Raw genomic sequence first — 23156 nt, 5'->3', positions numbered from 1 at the left:
TTTAGAAGTAATCAAAACATAATACGCAAAATGTATCCCCATCATTGAGGGAGCTAAACCAAGATGAAATTGGACCTTTCTTACAATATGAAAGCTGAGATCTGTTTTTAAAAGGAAAAGCCAAAAACCAGACATTAATACATAGAAATTAAATAATAATTTAAAAAAAAGACTTTAGATCAGATCTTCTACTGATGTAACTCAGCCTCTGAAGTTGGGAGAGCTACCCCAATTTACATTAACTAAGGGTCTAGCCCTCCTCTTGCAGAGTTGTAAATCTTTCTAAAATCCACAAGCAATATTACTTTGGGAAGTACATCAGTGAATAACCATCTGAACAGCTTTTATCTAAGACCCTATTTCTTGTTTCTCTTTCCATCCACCAATGGTTAATGTTAACCTTCAGAGTCAAAGCTTGACTGACTTCTGCTCCCACACTCAGCACTAACTTCAGTGGCATCAAGAATTGGCCCTAAAGGCTAAAAGTACAGACTCCTGTTATCTTACACCGTTGTGTGTGCTGTGATTTGACTGACTGTAGTAAAAGGAACACAGAACAGAGAATTCAGGGCTTGTCAGAGAAATAAAACCATTCCCCGTTATTTTGCAGCTGGCCCAAATATATCCTTGATAAAACTCCACTGATCGAAGTACACAAGGAATGATTTTGATGTATGTTTTGTGCAGCAGTTGAAGTTTTCAACAGCATGAAAATTAATTCAGTGGAATCTACCTTCCAATAATAGCTTTAATTCACCTATAAATGTTAAATTCTGTTCCAATTTTAGCCATAAATTTTTCACCATACTTAGAACCAAATAGGATCTGTCATCTGGGGCTCCCTCCCTGTGTGGTTTAAAACATCAATGTGACTCTAATCATAACCTCTGGAAATATCTTTGAAGACAGTATCACTCAAGACATTTTACACATTACAGAACTGTTTCTCAAGAAAAAAAAAAGACTTTTCCAGTAATGTCCTGAAAAATCTCCTGTCAAATGAACAAGCCATGTGAACAACTTTAGTTCTTTGGACTACCCTCTACAGTTACAACTTAACTCCATACTCTCTATAAATTCAAGAAAATTCTCTCTGTAAATAAGTTTTCCCCAAATGCAAAGTTTTGAACAAACTCTGATTATAGAACACATTTGTGTCATATCATATGACACTAATAACATCATATGTGTCACCTGGCTTATGTATTCACATCTCCTGCTTTTTATTTTTAAGTGTAAAATGGCAACACATATGCTAAAATAACATGGACATACAAATATCCCTGTTAAAGAAACTGTTAAAGCTCAGTGTTCCATAAGTTGGCAAAAAAAAAAAAAAAATCAATAAATGACATGGTAGAAGACATAGGTACAGTTTAGAAAGAAAATTAACATATATACTTCTGTTAGTCGGATTGATTTTATATAAGATTCTCTTAAAACAGAACGTTTATACTTATCCTGCCCCCCTGCAAAAAGTGTCATCCATTAATATTAAAAAAAAAGATAAGAACTTGAAAGCTATTCTTTACCCCACCCTCTAGACCGAGTTCTTATCCTCAGATGAACTTTATTTTTTGACCAACTCACTAATTATGATTGAAATCACTGGCCCCTCTAAACAGCACATAAGCATTAGAGTTAGCAGCAACAGCAAGACTGGCCTTAATTGGTCCACTTACATAAAAGTAGAAACATAAAACTTATATTTAGAAGTTTCTGGCATATTTTCTTGCTATTACAGTAAAATAAGGTAGAACAGAGTGAGATTCCAGCTGATTTGCCCAGAAATCTGTGCCAATCTGTTTTCTAGTGACTGCTCTTCAAAGCAGGAATGGAGATGCACAAATACTGTCGTGTGCAATTCAGGATTCCAAAATAGCCAGTAAATCACACAGTCTCCACTAGGTGAATAATGAAGTGGCATTGGGCCATTTTTTTTTAATAGTTTGTAAGATAAAATCCACAATTAGGAAAAACAGAGACAGGTTGCTGGAGTACTAACCTTTCTCTCTCCGTCCCATTCCTTTAATTATTTCTGATCCATCAGGGAACTAAAACATGCCTGCGAGCCAGCAAGATAGGCTCAGCATCACTCTGATGTTTTATGGGGTCTCAATCAGTAGTATCAGAATTTAAGTTAGAAATCCCAACTTCACTAAATGAACAATGATTATCTGGATTCTGAAGCTGCCAGAAAAAAGAAAGAAAGAAAAAAACCAGCTACAGTCTTTCCCAAGAGCAATTGCCCTTTCTGGCAGGAAGGGGTAAAAATAGAGGCAGCTCATTAATATGGCTTGGCAGTGCTTAATGGCAGCTGGTCTGAAGAGTTAGATCAGTGGGTCTTTCCAGCAGTACTCCCGGACCACTGCCAGCAGGTGTTGCTGTGTTCAACAAAATGAAAAGAAGTGGAGGGGTGGGGAGAAAAATATTTATAAAGAGAGGAATAGGTGTGAAAAAAAAATTAGTCACTGAGTAAAGCTTTCATTAGGCCTTTGGTAAAGCTATACACAAATTCCCCGAGGCAATAAGGAGCATGCTCTGAAATGAATAATGCTTTTCACTTCTCCTAATCTCCTTTCAGAAGTTATCCTGCACTATAAATCACATACATGTTTGCTGTGCTTCACTCGGTGGTAGTCTCTTTTTGTCACAGACCACATGTTTTTGCACTGGGAATTCTCTGACCTGCTGCCGTTGTGGGAGAAGCTACGGACTGACTGGGTGCTGCATCAGTAGGGGTGCGATGCTCAGCAGCCGTCGCACCAGCTGCTGCAATTGGAGCACCACGCTACTCTGAGTCCAAGGAGAAGATCACCCTGTTACTTTCGGGACAATTCTTCCACTCTCTGTAAAACCAATGCAGTACAAGATCTCTTGCTGAGCATATGTCTGCTGCCAAATTACAACAGTCACTGCACTACCAGTATGCAAGTAATTTCAAAGAGTTTTAGGGTGCCAGTTAAAACCAAATTCAGTCTGGTCCTGAGAAAAACAGAATTCCATGCTGGGAAAGTCCTTTGCCAAAACTCAGTTTTAGGATCCCTGTTAAAAATACGGTCCTGCAAATAACTAGGTGTGTGCATGCTCATTATCTGTTTCTTCAAGCATGTCTCTCACTGTCCCTGAAGGAAAAAAAAAAGGGGGGGAAAAAAAAAAGCTGTTCTTTGTAACAACTGGAACCACCAATGTCAGATTGCAGGAAAGCTACTGAAACCTGTTTCAAGAAGCTTCAATCCACAGCATGTTACAGCCTGAAAACTTATTATATGCATATTAAACCTGGGAAACAAAACAGCCTATCTGGTCATATGTTTCCCATTAACTCCTGATTTTTTGCTCATTCTACCAAAGCTGTTGTGTGAATACAGCACACACATCAGTTGGAATCAATGCCGCTATAAGGACTCCCTGGTATCACTGTAAGTTGAAAATTTTAAATCTTTCTTCCCTGATCCAGATCAGCCATATTCCAAGACAGATTAAACTTACATTACCAACAGGACATAAAAATACAATTATAAGTACGATTCAGGCCAAAAAAAAAAAATCTGAAGGATGGGGATTTTCTGGTAATCAGTGGGTGTTTTGAATGAGTAAAGACTGCATGATCATGCCATTTGTCATAAACGGTACCACATAAAGCCAGCTATTATGTGTGTTTAAGAAAGGAGATGGGTTTTTGATTTACTTTTGACCTTATGTATATTACTTTTGTACTGCCTAATTGGCATACAGTTATTTCTGATTTTCACTAATGTAAACTGAAATGAAAATTGCATTTTATTTTATTCCACATGTGCTAATATCACACTTGCAAAAAATGTGACCTGTCATTCATTGTAACTTATTTTTAGATGTCTAAACAGTTTTTAATAGTGTGATGCAATGTGCACGTCAAGAAGCCAGGAGACTTGGACAAGAGCAATATGATTCATTTTTTAAGAGCTTTAAAGGGATCCCTAAGTTAACAGAAGGACATATTTATACAAAGATTAAATTAAAAAAATTCATCCACAGCAAAAGGATTCTTAATCAAATGCATTTTCCTGAATTTGAAAAGAATCCAAATTTGCAAATAGATTATCTGGTATATCCTTAAGTATGAAAGAAGAAAACAATTTGCAAACTAGTAATTAAGTATCTGGCAAATACTGTATTTGAACTAAATCAGTGATATCTACATCTAATAATATCTATATCTAGCTATGCAATAAAACAAGTTGGAGTGTGTCTTCCTGACTCATAATATTTGCTTTCAGTCTGATTTTAAGTTCTATTCTTTAAATGGATACAGAGATCACCACTACAAGTTGAATCCACGATATTTTGTCATGCTAGACAATTAGGAGTTTCCATTAGATAATTACCAGAAGTATGTCTCATACAGGAAAAACAGTCAATTGCTGATGTAACAGGATTAACCAATCCAGCACAGTGATCCGGCCCACTTACTTTTGACAGACATTATATGTGAGTGTACACATGAGAAGTACAGTATAAAGCTTCGCATTATAAATACCACAAAGAGGAACTTCAGCAGTTCTTAATGCACAATACAGCAGTCTCCTTCTGAGAGTCAGGACTAGAGAGGTAAAACTTTAAATCAGCTTTTTTCTTTTAAAACTGAAACTTTTAATTCCTGTGCATGCTGTTGCATACTGTTAGGGCTGTATTGAATGGATGCATATACAGAGCTTTGCAGCTCAGGTAATTTTATAGAAAGAGTCTGAACCACCATTTCTATATTTATTCAAACACTATGTATTTTTGTACATATATATATGTATGTATGTAAGTACAAATGAACTATGTATCAGCGGTAGCAGCAGACTCGCTTTTAGAAAACAGTGGTTTTTAAAAAGTTATGCTTTAATGTTAAATCTGTCATCATCATGGCATGCAAGGAAAATATGCTATACCTATATGTAATAGATTGTCTGTGATAAGTGTACCTGTTATCTATGGCAAGTAATGTATACCCCACAGCAAGAACCCACATATACTTATCTGTATTTTATATTGATTTATGCCTATCCCTTACTTTTCATCAGACACTGTTGGGATAGGTGCTATATTAGAACTATAAATAACCCCTTTAATTATATCATCTGTTAGTACATCTAATCATGAATGCATATTTTCATCTGAAATTATTTTTTCGTCCAATTAAACTTTTAGTTCTATTTCAAGCTGACTTTCAGACTTCGTATAATTACAACAGACTTCGGGCTGTTCATAAGATCCAAGAAATTTAGATGTATTATAGTGAGGTTTGTGTTACAAAGATGTGTTTATAAGAATGGCTGCAGGGTTTATAATGCTGACAGACCCATAAGTGTAACAGTATATAACAGTATAGCAACTGAGGTCAGTAAAACACAGATGAGGGTGTACTGTGGATGCCTTATAACAGTGAAAGACTTATAAAAGAGCTTAATTGAAAAGGACTTGCAATATATAACATTTGTAAAACTTTGGTTGATTGTTCAATTACTTCTGTATGTTTCATTTACTCTATAATTCCTTGCCTGTCTCTCAGCCCATGTGTCTGTAGTCATCTCACGGAAATTAGAGACCTTACAATGCTTATATTTATAAATTACTCCTTTCCAATAAAATACAATGGTTGATGGTAATATAGTGAAAGTGGAATATTTGCTGGGTAGGAAGTAAGCACACCTGAGAAGACAGCGGTGTGTGAGAGAGAGAATGAAAGAAAGGAAAAGAAAGAGGGTATATACTGAAAAAGCAGAAGCTGTTCTAAGAAAATCTGTGCAAGTTAAAGTCTGGGGGGGGAAGAACCTCAAAAGTTAGAGTCTATCTAACATATCAGCTATAGTTTTCTCGTTTTCCATTACCAAGTTCAAATGTGAGGGAGCTTGCTAACTTCACCCTTGCTAGGTAAGGAACAGAAAGGAGAGGCTACAGAATGTAAAGGCAACATGAAGCCATGGCAGTGACACAGAGAATGACTTTTCACTGCAGAGCAAAACCCTCACGGGCATAAACTGGAAAGGGTCTACCAACACTGGTTGAAATTCGGCTCCTAGCAGTGTTTTAGGTTGCTTTTCATTCCCAATGTCCTATTCTAATATTATGATTGCTCTGTGTGGTTTAAATGAATGAAACAAAAAGTACCTTCTAATAGCAATGGGCCAAATGTAGAAGATCTTACTCAGCCTTCACTCAGACAGAATTATTATTGGCATCAATGAGGGATTTGCCTGAGTCAGGAGCGAGTATGATTTGGCCAGATGACATGTAACTCTTTTCACCTTCAAAGCATTTTTCAGACATTACTTGATTAACCCCAAACCTAAATATATCTGCCTAAGAGCTTCTAGGCACAGACTAGCATAGAAGTAGGGATATTTGTGGTGCAAGGGCACTACCTTAGCATGTCACAGATATGTGCCGTACCAACTCCTGCTTAGGCTTTCAGTGCCTGGCCGCGTATTGCAGCTGGAGAGTGTGTCACGTATTATATAGCCCTCCAAACAACAGTGTTATTTTGCTCCCGTCAGATCTCTTGCCAGTGTTGATAACCTCCAGCATTTAGAAGTGAGCAGAAAAGACCTTTCCTCTTCTACTCAAGGCAGAATAATGTTCTGCTCAAAATATTTGGAGCCCCTGCCCTCATCCCCATCTCATTCACAAGCTATTTAACATCTCCTGCTACCCCTAACAATACCAGGCATGACCAAGAGCAAGGTGCTCGTTAATAAAAGGTTTCACTCTTTTCATTCATTCATGTTTCCTCTGTTTAGTTAAGCCGGTGATACTGTTGAAGGAATAAAACAAACAAAACAACAAAAAAAAAAGAAAGAAAGAAAGGAAAAAAAAAAAAGAAGGGGGGGGGAATGACATCCGGGGGGAGTCAGGAGGGTCAAACAGAGAGAAAAAAAAAGAAAAAAAGAGTAAATTTACAGGAATGAAAAGAGATTTTAGAAAGGGGGGAGGGCAGAAACCACGAGTAGTGATATTTGAAGAGAGGTGTGTGTTAGGGGAGCAATGAGCATAAGGAAGCCAGCCTGCCTGTTCCTCCCCCTTCCTAATCATAGCCTTTACTCACAGACAAAACTCCCTCCCTCTCTCATTCACTCACTCACTTTAGGCCAATCCGTCCTCTCTCTCTCCCCCCCTCTCTCTGTGTCTCTCTCCTACTCTGAGACAGAGTCAGAACTCTTCTCCCTGACAGCCACAAACATCTACAGCACTTATTGCATTCAGAGAGGGAACCTGCAAACAAAACTTCACAGAAAACTTTTGGTTCTTGTTCCAGAGAATTTGCTGAAGAGAAGGAAAAACAAACAAACAAACAAACAAACCAAACCAGCCCCCAAAAAAACTGTGCGTGAAGGGGGAGGAAAAGCAGGGCCTTTTAAAAAGGGAATCACAACAACTTTTGCTGCCAGGATGCCTTTGCTTTGGAAGAGAGGATTTTTGTTGGTGCTTTGCTGGATTATAGTGAGGAGTTCCCCAACCCCAGGATCCGAGGGGCACAGTTCAGTCACTGACTGTCCATCATGTGCCCTCGCCACGCTCTCAAAGGATGTGCCCAGCTCACAGCCTGAGATGGTGGAAGCAGTAAAGAAGCACATACTGAACATGTTGCACTTGAGGGACAGACCTAATATCACCCAGCCGGTGCCCAAGGCAGCACTTTTAAATGCCATCAAAAAACTCCATGTGGGAAAGGTGGGAGAGGATGGTTATGTGGAAATAGAGGATGATGTTGGAAGAAGAGCTGAAATGAATGAAGTTGTGGAGCAAACCTCAGAAATCATCACTTTTGCGGAATCAGGTGAGTGCTTGAAAAACAAAACTGTAAAATATCCTTTGTGCCAGAACTGCAATTAACTTCTTTTCTTCTCCTCAGCAATAATGTTTTCTGCAAGGTTGTAGGATGAGACTTGGGGGAAGGGAGAAAGAGGAATGGGATGGGGGGGACGAGACTCTGAAGGAATTTGATTTTTCTGACTTAGTCTTGGCTACAGATTACACTTGCTAAGCACAGACAGCCACACAGGGAGGAAGCTCTCTAACCAATCTTGAGCAGAAAGTCAGGCTGCAGCGGGGACCTCCAAACTGTGCCTGTGAAGCCAGAGTACTTGCAGTAAAGTACTGGATTGCAGAGCTGATGGTGAAAGAAAAAGGACTGAAGCCTTTTGGGGAGTTTATCAAGACAAAGTAAGCTGCAAACTACTTGAGAAACAACCCTTTCATGTAAAAATTATAGTGGAAGTTATAAAATCAGATGAAGCAGCTTTAACTTTTAGAAGTGAGAGGGCTTTTTTTTTTTTTTTAATTTAACACAGCATCTTCGGCAATAAAGCGTTGCAGGGACTGTCAGATGTCCAGTTCAATAGAACCAGACAAGTTGCTGTAGCTGATCCAATTTGTAATGCAGACTTCTGCATAGTGGAATAAAAGATTCTGTTCCTAAAACACTCCTGCCAAAAAAATGCAACCTTGGTAGGGTGTATTTTGAACTCTTTCACAGTTCTGTTTTCCCTAACTCTTATACAGTAAGAGCTCAGAATATAGATATTTACTAAAGTAATGGGTTAAGACTGACATGAACTGCCTATAGGAAACAGCTCTAAAGTTGTACTTTACTGTCTTGTTCCTACATGAATAGGACCAGAACCCGTTTTAATTCAATGTATATGTATGTGCATATTTATCTGTTAGTGTATGTGAGTATGTTTATACATGCATCAATAGCAGTATCTAGCAATAACTCTATCATCTAACTAACAGCAACTTTTTATGATGCTGTCTAGCCAAAGCATTTTTCCTGTTGCCAAGACGGTTTTAAAAGAATGTCATTGTTTTGTTTGGTACAGCATATGGTAGGCAAAGTATGCAAAGGAACTCCAAGCATTTTTGTTTAAAAGTTTGCTGCTGCAGTATAAACAATTAAGACAACACTCAGAGTTTCCAGTCCTGAAAACCTGTTGACTCAGATGTTCTGTTTGCAGGGAAGCCATGCACAAGAAGTGTGCATGTTTTTAAGAGCAGACATTCCTGCTGGCTGTCCGATTTCCAACTGTACAAGGAGCCCTTGCCTTTGGAGTCCTTGTCAATATACACATTATCAGTTCTTTCAGTATGAAAGCTCAGGCTTTTTTGGTTTTTCCATCCCCTCCACTTCAGAAAGCAGGCAGAAGGTGTCAATGCCAGTGGTCACTAGAAGCAGGAGCGGCTCAACGTTAGTTTAGAAATGAGGTTTTTTAAGGAGGAAATCTCTAAGGAAATCTCTAAGCTATCTATGAGTCGGATTCCCCACCTGGTTTTCAGCAGCTCACTCTGAGCACAGTGAAACACATATGGCATGAGCAGTGGTTTCTCTTCACTGTGTGAGTCCCAATCATTTGTAAACACATTATTGTCTCTCCTGAGCTCTGACACAAAGGAATTTGGAATTTGATATATGCCTACTCAGTACGACACCCTCCAACGGCGGCTCCTGAAGCCATTGGCTCTCGGGGTCACGTGAGCAGCGAAAATCGTGCCATTGCCCACAAGCTGGCCAATAGTCCAGCCACCGATCCCCCCCGCCACAAACTACCCAACGCTAACACGTCACTCAGTTTGATTTACATAGTGTTGTCCTACCACTGCTAGCCAAATTAATTTAAGAAGACTTATGCTATGGAGTTGCGCAGCTGAAGGACGGGGGCATCTGCTGCGTTCCTATGCCTTTTCTTCCCTGCTGCTGTTCTCCACCTTCACGCTAAGCCCGTCCTGGAAGCTAAGGCAGGAGGGGTGCTCCAGCCCTTCTTCCCATACCTGCTAGGCTTTGATTTGGGAGGAGGGAGGAGCAATTAGCAACCTAGAAACCAAGCTCTACGGTTTGGGCTTATAATGGAAATGATAACTCAACTCTGTGGAGTAACTTCAGACTGCTAAAACATATTTTTCATCTATAGCCACTCATATTTGGTGTCTTGCTAAGATCAGAGGATCCACCATGCTTTACAGGTGCCAATGCTGCAACAACTTAAGTAAACTCCACCTGGGATCTTTTCCACTCATGCACCAGCAGTATTGCGTGTCAAATATTAAAGCAGAATTATATTTCCTGTTGAGGAAAGTGAGGCAAAAAGAAGGCAAGTGACATGCTATATAGGAAGTATGAGTTAAAAAGACAGGAACAGAATATAGCCACATGGACAGTCCCCACTTTTCACTCTGTGGGAACTGGGAAGAGTATGGATAAGTTTAAAACACCAAGCAGGAGAATAAAAATGTTCCTCTCACAGTCAGGTTAATGTTCTTCCTGCTTTTAATGTGAAACTCACTCTATCTCAAAAGAGGGCAATAGGAAATCAATGAAAATGAATGGAAACATCTCACGTTGTATCAAATAAAGTTCTATGGAAAGAGAAATAAGACTTTAGGCTTTTTGCTCCTTTGGGTATGACTTGACATAAACCAGCCATTCCCTCTACCTTTCAGAAGCCACATTTACTATTTGCCTTCAGAAAAAAGTAGTATTTCCATCTTTCATCAGCCGTATCCTCAGACATACAATGAAATGGAGTGAATGAACAAACAGTGCCCTGTGCACGTGACTCTGGCTTGAGACTGCTGTTTTCTAAAATAGACCAAAATTCAAACGAGCACAGGCTTCAGACAATTAGAGGGGAAACTAAATGCAGTGACCTTGTCTGAATCACAGGTGTAGTTATGTGCAGGAAATCAGCAAAATAGTTGGCAGGTAGTTTTCACAGCTAACAAATCCAGGCAGATCTTTGCAAAACTAATGACCGCGAGTATTGGGGAAAAATTTACAAATGCACCCTACTGTCCTTTGGCACTCTTACAAGTAAAACATGAAAATGATTTTCTACTTGCATATCAAACTAAGATTACTAACCTTGATTAGTCCTGCTATGAGGGTAGCTGTGCTAGAGCTCTGTGGGTTACTTCAAGGTCTTAAAAATAGTCTTTTGAGGAGAGGGGTCATATAATTTTGTGACAAGCAAATCCAACAGTTTTTATAACTGAGATACCCAATGCTCATAAAATATGGTTGGTTACTAACTCTTTCATTATTTTAAGTAGATAGCTTATTAGGCAGACCTGGGATTTTGCCAAGTGAATTTGATCCTGGCAACTAAACTACCAATGAAATGGGTTGCTAACATCAGCCCCCAAGAAGGTGATAGGAGTTACTGGATAGAAATACTGAAATCCAAAGGCTTATCATTAGGAGAACTGTCAGAAAAAAAATGAGAAGTCTGACAGCTATTTAGACTGCTTCTACCTTTTTGTAGTGAAGTCAAGGTGAACTGACTTGACCACGATGCCTACTTTCATGTGCAGCTACATGTGTGTACACACTCACGCCTTTTCCTAGGAAGATACCTACTCCTATACATCCAGGCTGGCAGTTCAGGAGGAAAAAAAAAGATGGGTCGCTTATGCCTCTTTAAATCATTTCATCAATTTTCTTCTGAAAGCAAATGGTACAGATATCCGTGCTGAAAAAAGAATGGCCACGAGAGGGCACACTCCAAAGGCTTTTTGCTCCACGCAAGGCAACCTTCCTGCAAGCTCCTATTTTACCTAATTGGATCCTGAATCCCAGAGATCTTTATGCTTAACTGTAGCTTCTCTGAGTGGAGCTCTTGTTTCTCTCTTCTAGTTTATTTAAAAGGCAGAGATTCACTGGAGTGGAAGACTGTAAGTAAAATAATGCAGTAAGGAAACAGGCAAAGGGGAAAAAGATAAACCGATGGATGCTAGAAGTTCTGGAAATCTAGAAAGATCAGAAATTATCATTATTATTTTTTACAAGATACTGAGAAATGTGACCGTGAATCATCATCTGAGCTGATTTTCTCACATCTTTTTTTAATGCAGTCTCCTTGGCTTTTAGAAAACAAGCCTATTTCCCCTTGAGTTTTTTTTTTTGTTTTTTTTTTTTTTTTGCTTTGGCATACTATATCAAAGATTTCAAGTTTAGCAAATGAAAGCAAGTTACTTCCAGAAGAAGAAAGCCATTCTGTATTAATCTGTTTCATTGTAACAAAATGTGAGAATTCAGGGAGGTTGGTTAGTTTGAGAACAACTTGAAAAAGCACAGACAAATCTGAAAAGGTGGGAATCAGTTTAGAAAAAGATACCTGAGAGAGAAAGTACTGTATCTGTCCATCTCTGTGTGTAGTCATGCATACAGTTTTGTACGCAAATGCAGTTGGGAATATCAGAACATGCATTTGCCTGTATAAGCTCAAGTATGTCCATATGTATCTGTATACCTACGTAGTGGTACCTGCATCATTGTAATATGAAGAGGTTCTTGCAGATAAGTATGTGTATTCATGTGCTCTCCTGTGTGCAGGATGTATCTACACTGCATATGTGTAAATGATTCATGCTGAGGTGTTCTTATATCTAGATATGTCTATATGGGTATGAAAAGGCAATCTCATTTAATGCAACAGAGCTTTGCAAGATTGATTTAGGATTGAAGCTTAGTCTACTGAAAGCAATTGGAAGCTTTGCTATTCATTTCAGTGGGTTTAGGATTTGGGCCTTAGTGCATAGAAATTAAATATTTTAATGAAAACAGACTGGCAGCTTCTGATCCACTTAATTTTAGAATTTACAACAGATTATTACAAGTATATATATATAAAAAAAAAAAAATTACTCTCTCTTTTATGAAAGACAAAGACTTGGTATTCCTTTTACCTTGAAATATGTTATTGGTGCCAGTGACCCTAAACTTCACTTGAGCTATTTTACACATAAATGCAAAAATCAAGTAACAAAAAACTTCAACCAAAAAAACACCTTTTTTGTTTCTAAATATTTAAAGCCATGTGGGGGAAGGGCTTTCAATTTGGAAAGAACTCTAGGCTGTGGATGTAAAGTGCTTCCCTCCTGACAAAATAGCAGAGGAGAGTCAAGGTTCACCAGAACTGAATTATTTCACATTCTGAATGACCTTGTCAATGCCCCTTTGGGTTAACTTCTCAAGAAAATGTATTTAAATAAGGTTGCTGCTGCTTTTCCCCCCATGAATGCATGGGGAATAGTCCTTTTTCCTGGTTTTCTTCTTTGGCTTATTTTTTCTTACAAAAAAAATCTGCTTTTGCCGGCAGCAAAGGGTATGTGAACATAAAGATAAGTTTTTTGTTATTTGTGTCATAATTGCTCCTCCCTTTGTAAGAGGCAACAGTCAGGCAGTCAGGGAGCAGGAACGAAAGCACGCAACCTGGATGACCAGCCACATACGAAGGGCAATGAATAGTTAGAATAAATCATTTGCCAGTGATCCATAGGCTGAAATGCATTCACAGAAACGGTCACTGTCTAATCACGGTAATAACACATTTGTAATAATCAGTCTGCCTAGAGGATAATTGCCAGACGATAACAGTGCTAAATTCACTGAATAAATTCTACACTGTGAACAATTCATCTAACTTTAGCGGTCACTCATTAGTAAACATTTTGAGCAATTATCTCTCAATAACCGTGCTCTTCTCTTCACTCTCTTTAGAGGAACCTTTCTAGTAACCTATTTTTTTCTGTCTCCTGGGGAACGGAAATGAGAAGTAAAGAGAAGGATGCTTTTGAATGTAATTACAGATTGGCACGCAGCACAAATTCCCCCAAATCTAAACATAGGCAGTAGTAAAGTTAGCAACTAAAAAAGGAAAAAAAAGCTTGCTTTGTATGGAAAAACAGTTCACTTACAGTATAACGTAAAAACGGTTCAAAATTAAGCAGTGGTGAAGCATGGAAATTTAAAGTAACAGCACCTTCTTACACAGCAAGCATTTTTCAAAGGAAAATTTAAATACTCTGTATTAAGAGAAATTAAGAACAAGTCACATTATAATGTCAGAAAGGATAATCACTTCCATTATGAAAAAAACAGCCTTAATCATTTAACAGCATATGGTTAAAAAAAAAAAAGTCTTTTAAAGTATCTTAGCATTTTACTAAAAAAAAAATCCTTTTAATCGTATAGCTTAGACCCTACCTAGTATATGTATATAGCTTGAACTAACAGGGCTCGATCTTGAATCCCGCTGCAAATTGCAAATAAATGAGCTTCGACTGCAGAGTTAAAGCCAGCAACACTGAAGGAAGGATCCTTCACCTCAGAGGAAGAGCGCACTGGAGCCACAGGCTCCTGCCGTGAGCCCAGCACAAACTACCCCATGCAGGGCTGCCCCCGCCAGTGCCCCCATGCCTGGGCCCGCAAGGGCTCTGCCAATCCCTCCACACTCTCCTGCGCCATGCCCATCACCAAGCGCCGCTTTGGAGCAGGTACCGAGCGTGGAGTCCCATGCGTGAGCCCTGAACAGCCCTTCCAGAGGTGGAGAGGAGGGTACCTGTGCAGGCGCCCCTCTGCTTGCATGTTCAGGTTTCTCTCCTAAAAAGGTGTGCGAGCAGCACTGACGAGAAAAACAGATACGAGCGAACTCTCATGCTATATATACTGATGCTACACTTTCTTTCCATTCAGTAACTCCTTCCATTAAACCTTTTACCATATATGCACTACTTCTTAGGGCTTGTATTTTTAACCATTTCTCACAGCATTTGCCGGTGTCTCTCGCGCTGCTATGCTGCTCCCTTGGCGTCACAGCCCTCTTCCTGGAAGGGACTTTGCTCAGCAGCAAAGCAGAGACGTGGCCTCTCCAAGGCTTTGGGAAGGGGAGATGAGGAAAAGCAATCGAAGGGGGCCCAAAGTAATCCCTCATCTCCTTTTTCAGCTGCTTTCTGCTATGATAACAATCCAGGCTGTTGACATCGCCGTTTATATGAGCATGGAAGCGATGAAGGCACTACCACTGTTGGGCTGTGGGTCTTTCCACAGGAGTCAGGCAGGAGGAGCAGGATGATTAGAAATGAAAAAGACCCTTGCAAATCAGCTGTGGCAGATGAAAAGGCAGGACAAGAGGACAAACAAAGTGTAATTATTGAAGTGATACCATCCCCAACTTTCAGGAAGGTCTCCTTTTTACTTTCAGTTAGATGAACAATATGTATTTCCAAAGCTTTGAACCTGGTCATTAACCCAGACCAAAAAGGACAGACTGCTAAATCCCTAAGCAATATTTGGAGAAAATTAAATACAGCAATTTTTTTGTCTCGGTACACTTGAAGAATTTATTTTATTGTAGCACCAAACCTTTTGGAAATAAAGGTCCTGTTATAAGGTGAATGTGTAATATCATAAGAAGCCAGATCCAGAGATCCCAATTCAGTTTTAGCACAGGCCAAACTCTGATTTCAAAATGAGCTTGTCTGAGTATAGTGACCTCGTAAAGACTGCAGGATTCATACCATTTGTGCTGTATGATCGTAACAAACTAGTTGTGAATGTGGAGAGAATTCAGAAAAGCTTAATTTTTTCCTAATGTGAAAGCATGCTTTTTATCCCCAACTTTGCACCATTCCCAGTCTCCTTCTAAAAAGATCTGTGAAAGGGAAATGTTTTTTTAATTGCTATAAAACCTTTTATTAGCTATGCAGGTTTGAGGACTCAATTTTGTTTTGTCCAGAAATATTAGGCTCATATAAGCTTCCTGCATCTTTTTTCTTTAGAGTCTGAATCAACCATTCTTGTGTGAAAATGTAGCTAACCACATCCAGAGAGGCTGTTATTGTAGCTAACAACCTACAGGAAGGCTGTTATCCCTGTATAAGGACATGTCTTATGCTACCTTGCTGAAGCTCACTTTCCTCAAGTGAAGAAAAAGCAAGGACTCGGGTACTTCCACTGTACTGTTCTAATGTTTTTAGTAATGAGGAAGAATTCAACTTTCACACATATAGGAACATATGAAAAACTAATTAAGAAAGTTCTTGAGGTCCTGTTTCTTTCATGTAATATCTGTCAAAAAGAGTGGCTGCATTGCTACACTTCTGGCCAGTGCATAAGGTAATATGAATATTTGCTGTTGGAGATACATAACTTTGTAACTATTTTCAACTCCCACTAGCATGGAAATAACAAAAGGTGAAATATCATGGTTAGTACTTAACAGCATTAGGTTATTCTGTAACACAGGGCTGTCTGTCTTTTCTGATCAGATGAGCCATACAGCTTCTTCCCCTGTTGAGCCAGTCTGCACACCCTGGCTGCTTTCTTCAGAGCATGTGACTGGGCCAATTTTCCATGTTCATGTCCAGCACAGCTGATCTGCTCATGCACAGGATCCCTCCTAGCGCCAGAACTGCCGTCTGTGCCCAGCTTGGTACCTCAGGAACACAGAATAAGTTTGCACTTCCCAGCAATATATGCCTATTCCCCGGACCAATCCATGAGCTTTGAGGAAAGAGAGCAGCTGGGAAGAGGCTGCTGGTGCCAGAACAATTTCTGCAGCTTGGTCTAAATCATCTTTTTTCCCCCAAGGTTCCCTTGGGTAGGGACAGCAAGCAGAAGGGGTTGGATGGAGATTCTTGGAGGCAGCAACCCACTCCTGGCAGGTCACCTGCCTGCCGGTTCCCCTGAAGCCCAGGTCCCCCTCAGAAAGGGTTTATCAGGACTGTGCAAAGGAAATGGATAAGCTAAAGTTAGAAGCTTGCTTTAGAAGAGAGAGTCGGGAGGAATGAAGCCACAGGCTGGATGGATGGTCCTCTCAGGCCTTAGAAGTATCCATTCTCACAGAGAACAGTCTTTGTAACATCCCTATGTACAAGGCAACCAGCCTCTTGGACCAGATTTCCTTTGGACTGGAGGAATGTCATTGTACATTTCCTCATGCTCTGAAACCTGAGCAGGAGTGGGATTAATGCCTATCACCTGCCCTCTGCTCCAACACAGCTGGCAGCTTTGCCATAGTTTCATTTCCAGAACGGAAAAAAATAGCGTTAGCTGGTAAGAGCTGACTAATGAACTTTCAGTCATTACTGAATTAATCTTATTTAAAAAATAACAGAAAAACAGTAACTCCACCATGCCTCACAGTACTGGTCAGCCACTTCTTTTTCTAAGGCACAGTTCCACTGGTTCACGTAGGTCCCTGAGAAATTAATGTAACTCACTTTGGAGACTGGCATCAGCAAAGTCTGTGAGAAGCAGTTAACACAAACCATGTGTTTCCCTATCTCAGTGACAGTTAAAGTCTATAATTTCACACTCTCACTTAGAGGGAAAACAAAAACAAAACGCTGTGCCCTTTGGCCACTGTAATTCAGAAACGTCTGTCTCTCTGACCTGGGAATGCCACCAGGGAAAGCCGAATGTGTCAGTGCCAGGACTTCACACAGAAGGAAAGCAACAGGTAGCTCAAAGGGCAGCACAGCCTGCCTACACACTTTAGAAACCAGGAATTCTTGAATTCGCAAGTGAATATGGGATAGATGTCTCTTTTGATTTTGCCCCGCTTCTGCCTCACCTGAGAATGGGGGAGGTCAGGGAGCCCGTACTAGTGGAGTTCAGTGGCAATGGGAAGCAAGGAGGAGTGCCTTGCTGCCATGAGAGCAATTTTTCCTTTATGCGTCCAGACACTTCACTTTTGATCACCACTTGCCCTTTTTAGGGTGCAAAGTTCTGGTTCCCTGATAAGTAGAATCACTGCACAGAGAATCGCATCAACAACTGTGGGTAGCTCAAGAATAATATAAATGACAAATTGATAATTATGAACACTGTTTCTGTCTCACTAAGGTCAGATACCTGTGCATTTCAAATCTGTGAACCCAGTCCATCCTGGCCTCCATGATGAGAAAGAACAAAAGATGCCAACATGTCTTTTTCTTTTGTCAAGAAAATAGAAAAGTACCTCTCTCAAAAAAATAATACCACCACCACCCCCCCCCCCCAACTAATTCATTCTCTCTTAACTTTTTCATGCTCTAGTGATCAAATCATTAAACAGCCCTCATTATTCATTCCAACTTCTGCCAGGGATATGAGCTCTGTATCAGAGAAACACCCCCTCACCATCATAATCATCATCATGACATCTCAGCAAGTTGATACAATTATGCCAGAGAACCATCCCCATAATTATACAGTTCTTTAGCTCATTTCTCAGTGTATTCACCATTACTATAATCACAGCGAGTACAATGTGTTAAATTAAGAACAGGATCTACAGCTAACATCTCACAGGATGAAGAGTCTGCCTGCTGCAATTCTGCAATTCTTTACAATATAGCTCTGCAAACCTCTCAAAGCTGAGGCTCATACTTTAGTATTTCTTTGTTTTTGAAACAATTGACATTTACAACTCATTTTAAGATGCATACGAAGAACGGCATTTTATGGAGGGAGAAAGGGCAGACTTCATTCCCACATAATTTCCAAAGTATTGCCAAAGAATTGGCAGGGCTGGAACTCACTCCCTAACTTTAGCTATTAGGCTCAGATTTGTATGCATATGGTACATATAGTCAGGGACTGTCATCACAAAAGCATTTTTGCCTTTCAGCTAACAGTGATCACAAAGACAGCTTAGGCAAATGAACTCTTAGCATCTACTGATGCTTATTTGCTATGAGATGCTTTACATAAATGACTATATCATTACTTTTACAAAATGCTTTGGTTAAAATATGATACTGGAAAACAACAGGCAAATAAATACTTTTCTAAAGAGAGAATTTTCACAAACGACAAACTGAGGAGGGGATGAGGTGAAGGAAGGTTAGAACAGAAGTATCATAAAAATTCAAAGAGCCAAGTAGGAAACCTAGGGAACTTCATGCCTGTGGCGACAGTAACAGAATTCTCTTTAATGGAATGCAAGCAGACATACTAACAAGTTCTTCCTGTCTATTTCCATTTACCAAATCAGGCACAGCCAAGAAAATGTTGCACTTTGAGATTTCCAAGGAAGGCAGTGAGTTATCGGTGGTGGAGCATGCTGAAGTGTGGCTCTTCCTGAAGGTCTCCAAGGCCAACCGGAGCAGGACAAAAGTCACCATCCGCCTGTTTCAACAGCAGCGGCAGCCAAAAGGCAACTCTGAAGCAGCAGAAGATATGGAGGATGGGGGGCTGAAAGGTGAAAGGAGTGAGACTTTGATTTCAGAAAAGGCAGTGGACACCCGTAAGAGCACTTGGCACATCTTTCCTGTCTCCAGCAGTGTCCAGAGACTCCTGGACCAAGGCAAGAGCTCTTTGGATGTGCGGATTGCCTGTGACCTGTGCCAAGAGACTGGAGCCAGCCTGGTGCTACTGGGCAAGAAGAAGAAAAAGGAAGATGATGGGGAAGGGAAAGAAAGGGAAGCTGGAGAATTCACAGGAGAAGAGGAGAAGGAGCAATCACATCGGCCCTTCCTGATGATGCTTGCCCGGCATTCAGAGGACCGCCAGCACAGGCGGCGGAGACGAGGCCTGGAGTGTGATGGCAAAGTCAACATCTGCTGCAAGAAGCAGTTCTTTGTCAGCTTCAAGGACATAGGATGGAGTGACTGGATCATTGCACCTACAGGTTATCACGCCAACTACTGCGAAGGAGAGTGCCCCAGCCATATAGCAGGCACATCTGGTTCATCGTTATCTTTCCACTCCACTGTCATCAACCATTACCGCATGCGGGGCCATAGCCCCTTTGCCAACCTCAAGTCATGTTGCGTGCCCACCAAGCTGCGGCCCATGTCCATGCTCTACTATGACGATGGCCAGAACATCATTAAGAAAGACATACAGAATATGATTGTGGAGGAGTGTGGCTGTTCATAGACGCACGTGTGCGCAAGACCCTTCTCGTCGAGAAGAAAATGCATCAAAAGCCCAAGAAGAGGAAAGACCAGACATGGTATAACCTTTTTTGAATGAAACAATCATCAGAAATAAAAGCAAAAACAAAAGAGAGAGAGAAAAGAGGTAAAAAAAAAAAGACTTATGGAGGATCAGAAAAGACTTCAGCTATAAAAAGGAAGAAAGCTTCATGAACCCGGGCTTGAATGAGATACGTCTGAATGGCGGTATGGGTTGGGGATTTCCCCTTCCTTTCAGTATGCTCCTTATCTTATTACGTAGTATATTAAACATTAGTTATTACTAGGGGAGTTATGTTCTCTCCCTTAGTTACCCATCAGTTCAAGCCGTGGTAGCAGCTCATCTAACCTGCAGCAATTTGGACTAAGTCCAAAATGTCATTGAAATTCCTTGAAAAGCCATGTGTATGAACACCACATTCACTGGCACTTTCCCCCCAAATTTACTGAGGAACTGAGTAGGTGTGTAGTGTTTGTGTGTATATATATATGGCTATGTATTTATATACATATCTCTATACATACAGACACTATACACATACATATACTTAACATTGGTAAAGGGACAATATTGTGCAGGTGTATACACCTTCATCTTCTGCACTACATTTACAAAAAAAAAAAAAAGAAAAAAGAAAAAAAGAAAAATGAAGAAAAAACCAGAATAAAATAAAAAACGGATGAAAGAATAAAAGTTACATTTTGTAAAGGTGCTTACAACGTTAGAACTATGCAACCTAGTTGGTTTGAAACTGTTTACCTGCGAAAGAAAGAAAAAAAAAAAACAGAAAGACTTTTTTTTAAATGGAAGTAACTTGTTTTAAAAAAAATTCTTCAGTGAGAGATACTTGAAAGGAACATGTTTGTCCAGTTACTGGAGCCAAACATTTCTATATTTTGTAAAAAAAAATTTAATCGTTTACTATTTGCACTACAATGGTGTCTGACCTGTCTAATCCTTATTTAACAAATATTTGCAAGGGAGGGTGGTTGGGTGTGGGAGGGGTTGAGAGCTGCACTTATTGTGAGCTATACAAGAACTGCTACAGCACACAAAATAGCTATTTTTATTATTATAATAATTATTATTATTTTGTACCTTAAAATGAATAGACACATACACCAAAGACATTTGTGCAAGCCTCTAAAAAGTCTGTTTGTGGTTGGTACCATTCACCTGTAATAAGTTAGGGTTTGAATAAAGGGTCAGGGGGTTGATTACATTCAGGCTAGAATATCTGTTAATCAGTTAAATTCAAATAGTGCTCTCAACAGAAAATTGCCATTTGAAGTAAGCCCAGAAAAGCCCTGGGATTTGGATCCAAGGTGCTCGGATCCGAGGTCCATCTAAGCATAATTGTACTCTTTTGCATGTACGACACTAAGACTTGTCCCTGATGCACAGCAACTGTGCATTGTTGGGAAACAACTTTATACAAGGGATATACATATATATATATGTATATATTTCCGTATGTATATATGTATGTATACACAAGGTATAAGCACTTCTGGCTTCACTTTAATGTTCTTAAAACAATGAATGTTTGTGTGCAAAGCACAGTATGTTAAAAGATTGTTTGTTTGTTACTACCAAGTGGGAGGCTACACGTTCAAAATGGTATTTGTGTGAGAGAAACCTAAAGTGCTGGTGTACACTTAGAAAGTCTTGATGTAAAATTGCAAGCAGCTTTGGGCCATGCCCACCATCTACCCTGCAAATATACAGAAAATGGCAGTTATAGTAGGATTTCTGTTTGAAATGCAGTCTTCAGCAAAAGACTGGCTGTCTCAACCACCACCCTCTAGCATGACAACTCTTAATGGGTTTGCGCATTACCTGTAAGACCTAATTTTCAGTGTCAACACCTAACCTGAAGGGTCCAACCCATAGGGCATAGGTAGATAGTTTTTAAAAAAAATTCTATCGCTGTCATATTTAAAAGAATGTTAAAGTTACAACATTTGTCTTTGGGTAGGGGGAGATGATAAGAGGGAATGGGAGAAACCTTTAGGCCCTGTTTACACTGAGTTTGATAACCCTGAGCCTGAAGCTTCAGACTCTCACATGTTTGCAGGACCAAGCCCCTGTTAGCTGCCTTCTGACAGGACAGGCTTCAAAACGCCTCTCATGGAAAGAAGCACTAACATGGCTCCCCACCTTGTCGAGAGCAAAGTCTGTAAAAAAATAAAATAAATAAGTAGAAAAAAGATAGCACAATTTAACCCAGTCACACTGGCTAGGGATAGCGTGTTAGCACCTTCATGGCAAGAACTATGTTTAAACAGTGTAATCAGGGCCTTCATTTTTTGTCAGCCAAAACTGTTTGTGTGTGCATGTGTGCGTGGGTGTTCTCTGTGTGTGCATATGTATGTGCGCATGGGCGCATGTCTGTATTTGTACGTATCAATAGAGATTTAAAAAAAAAAAAAAAGAAAAAAAAAGAAAAAAGAAAGAAAAGAAAAAAAAAAGCCCTTTCCTCCGTTGAATAGATATCAACATACATGCTTATAGCTAAGTTTTCTATCTAATTTATTCCACAGTATTTAGATTGCATAGTACAGCTAATGGGTTATACATTTATGTACTTTTTATACAATGCATTTTTTACAGACTTGTTTGCAATTTGCAAAAAAAAATTTAAAAAATTATAACAATTGGGTAAACACTAAATTTGTCACTAAAGTATTCTGTAAAATATCAAGGCTTTCTGATTTAAATTATTTGCAGAAGTTTGTTCGTTTTTTGGTGTTTTCTTCCTGGGGAAAGGGAGGGATACCAAATGCTAATAGGAAAATTTAAAAAAAAAAAAAAAAAAAAGATGCACAACTAATTTATAACTTAAACAAAACAAGTTCTTGACCCTGCTTCATTTGAAGCAAGTGGCAGAATTACTGTTGTTTTTTCTAGCAGTAGAGCCAGGCTCTGGAACAGCAGGAGCAGGGACATAGTCTGTGACAGTTGTTGAGGACAGTACCTTTTATTTCACTGGGCTTTAGACTTGGCCTTAAAATTGGATGCATATTTTCCCAGAACCCTTACGTCAACAGGCTCTTTGACGTCTACTGGTCTCCTTACAAGAGTAGTAAAACTACTTGCATGAGTAAAGGTAAGCCAGGATGAATCACAGGTTCCTTTTGCTGTGGGCAGTGTGAAGGGAGAGGAAGGATTTTGAATGAATGGCACCATATCCAACATTGTTTAATTCAATTGTTTAAACCAGGCTGCTTGCATCATGGTTGATCGCTGAACGTAGTGGCAAGGGAAGTAGGTGAGATGGCTCACGTTGGTAAAAGTTACTCTCAAGTGTGATTAGTTAGAGAGCACGGGAGACCTGAAATCCCAGCACCTTCCCCTAAATAACAATGGCAAAACTCCCATTGGCTGCAAGCAGAGTGAGTTTAGGCTCATGGTTTTCCTGGCCAAAGCAGAAATAGCCTTTAAA

At 39.7% G+C, this 23156-nt stretch overlaps 1 protein-coding gene and 1 long non-coding RNA gene across 6 annotated transcripts in view; one reads left to right on the top strand and one right to left on the bottom strand.

Moving 5' to 3' along the window:
• The window catches only part of LOC142405705 (uncharacterized), a 312619-nt gene that overhangs the window by 102705 nt on the left and 186758 nt on the right, over positions 1-23156 (bottom strand). The window lies entirely within an intron of this gene.
• Positions 4469-21659, top strand: INHBA (inhibin subunit beta A). Of its 2 annotated transcripts, XM_075493578.1 has the most exons (3): positions 4469-4593; positions 7286-7807; positions 18786-21659. In XM_075493578.1, exons 2-3 carry the CDS (start codon positions 7420-7422, stop codon positions 19670-19672), a joined length of 1275 nt encoding a protein of 424 aa, XP_075349693.1. In that variant the 5' UTR covers positions 4469-4593; positions 7286-7419; the 3' UTR covers positions 19673-21659. The 2 variants fall into 2 exon arrangements, with proteins under 2 accessions (XP_075349693.1, XP_075349692.1); XM_075493577.1 differs by lacking the exon at positions 4469-4593 and having other exon boundaries at positions 7000-7807.

The sequence above is a fragment of the Mycteria americana genome, chromosome 2, assembly GCF_035582795.1.
Source record: "Mycteria americana isolate JAX WOST 10 ecotype Jacksonville Zoo and Gardens chromosome 2, USCA_MyAme_1.0, whole genome shotgun sequence".
Taxonomy (NCBI): domain Eukaryota; kingdom Metazoa; phylum Chordata; class Aves; order Ciconiiformes; family Ciconiidae; genus Mycteria; species Mycteria americana.
Note: the sequence above shows the minus strand (reverse complement) of the source record. Positions and strands in the feature narration are given on the sequence as shown.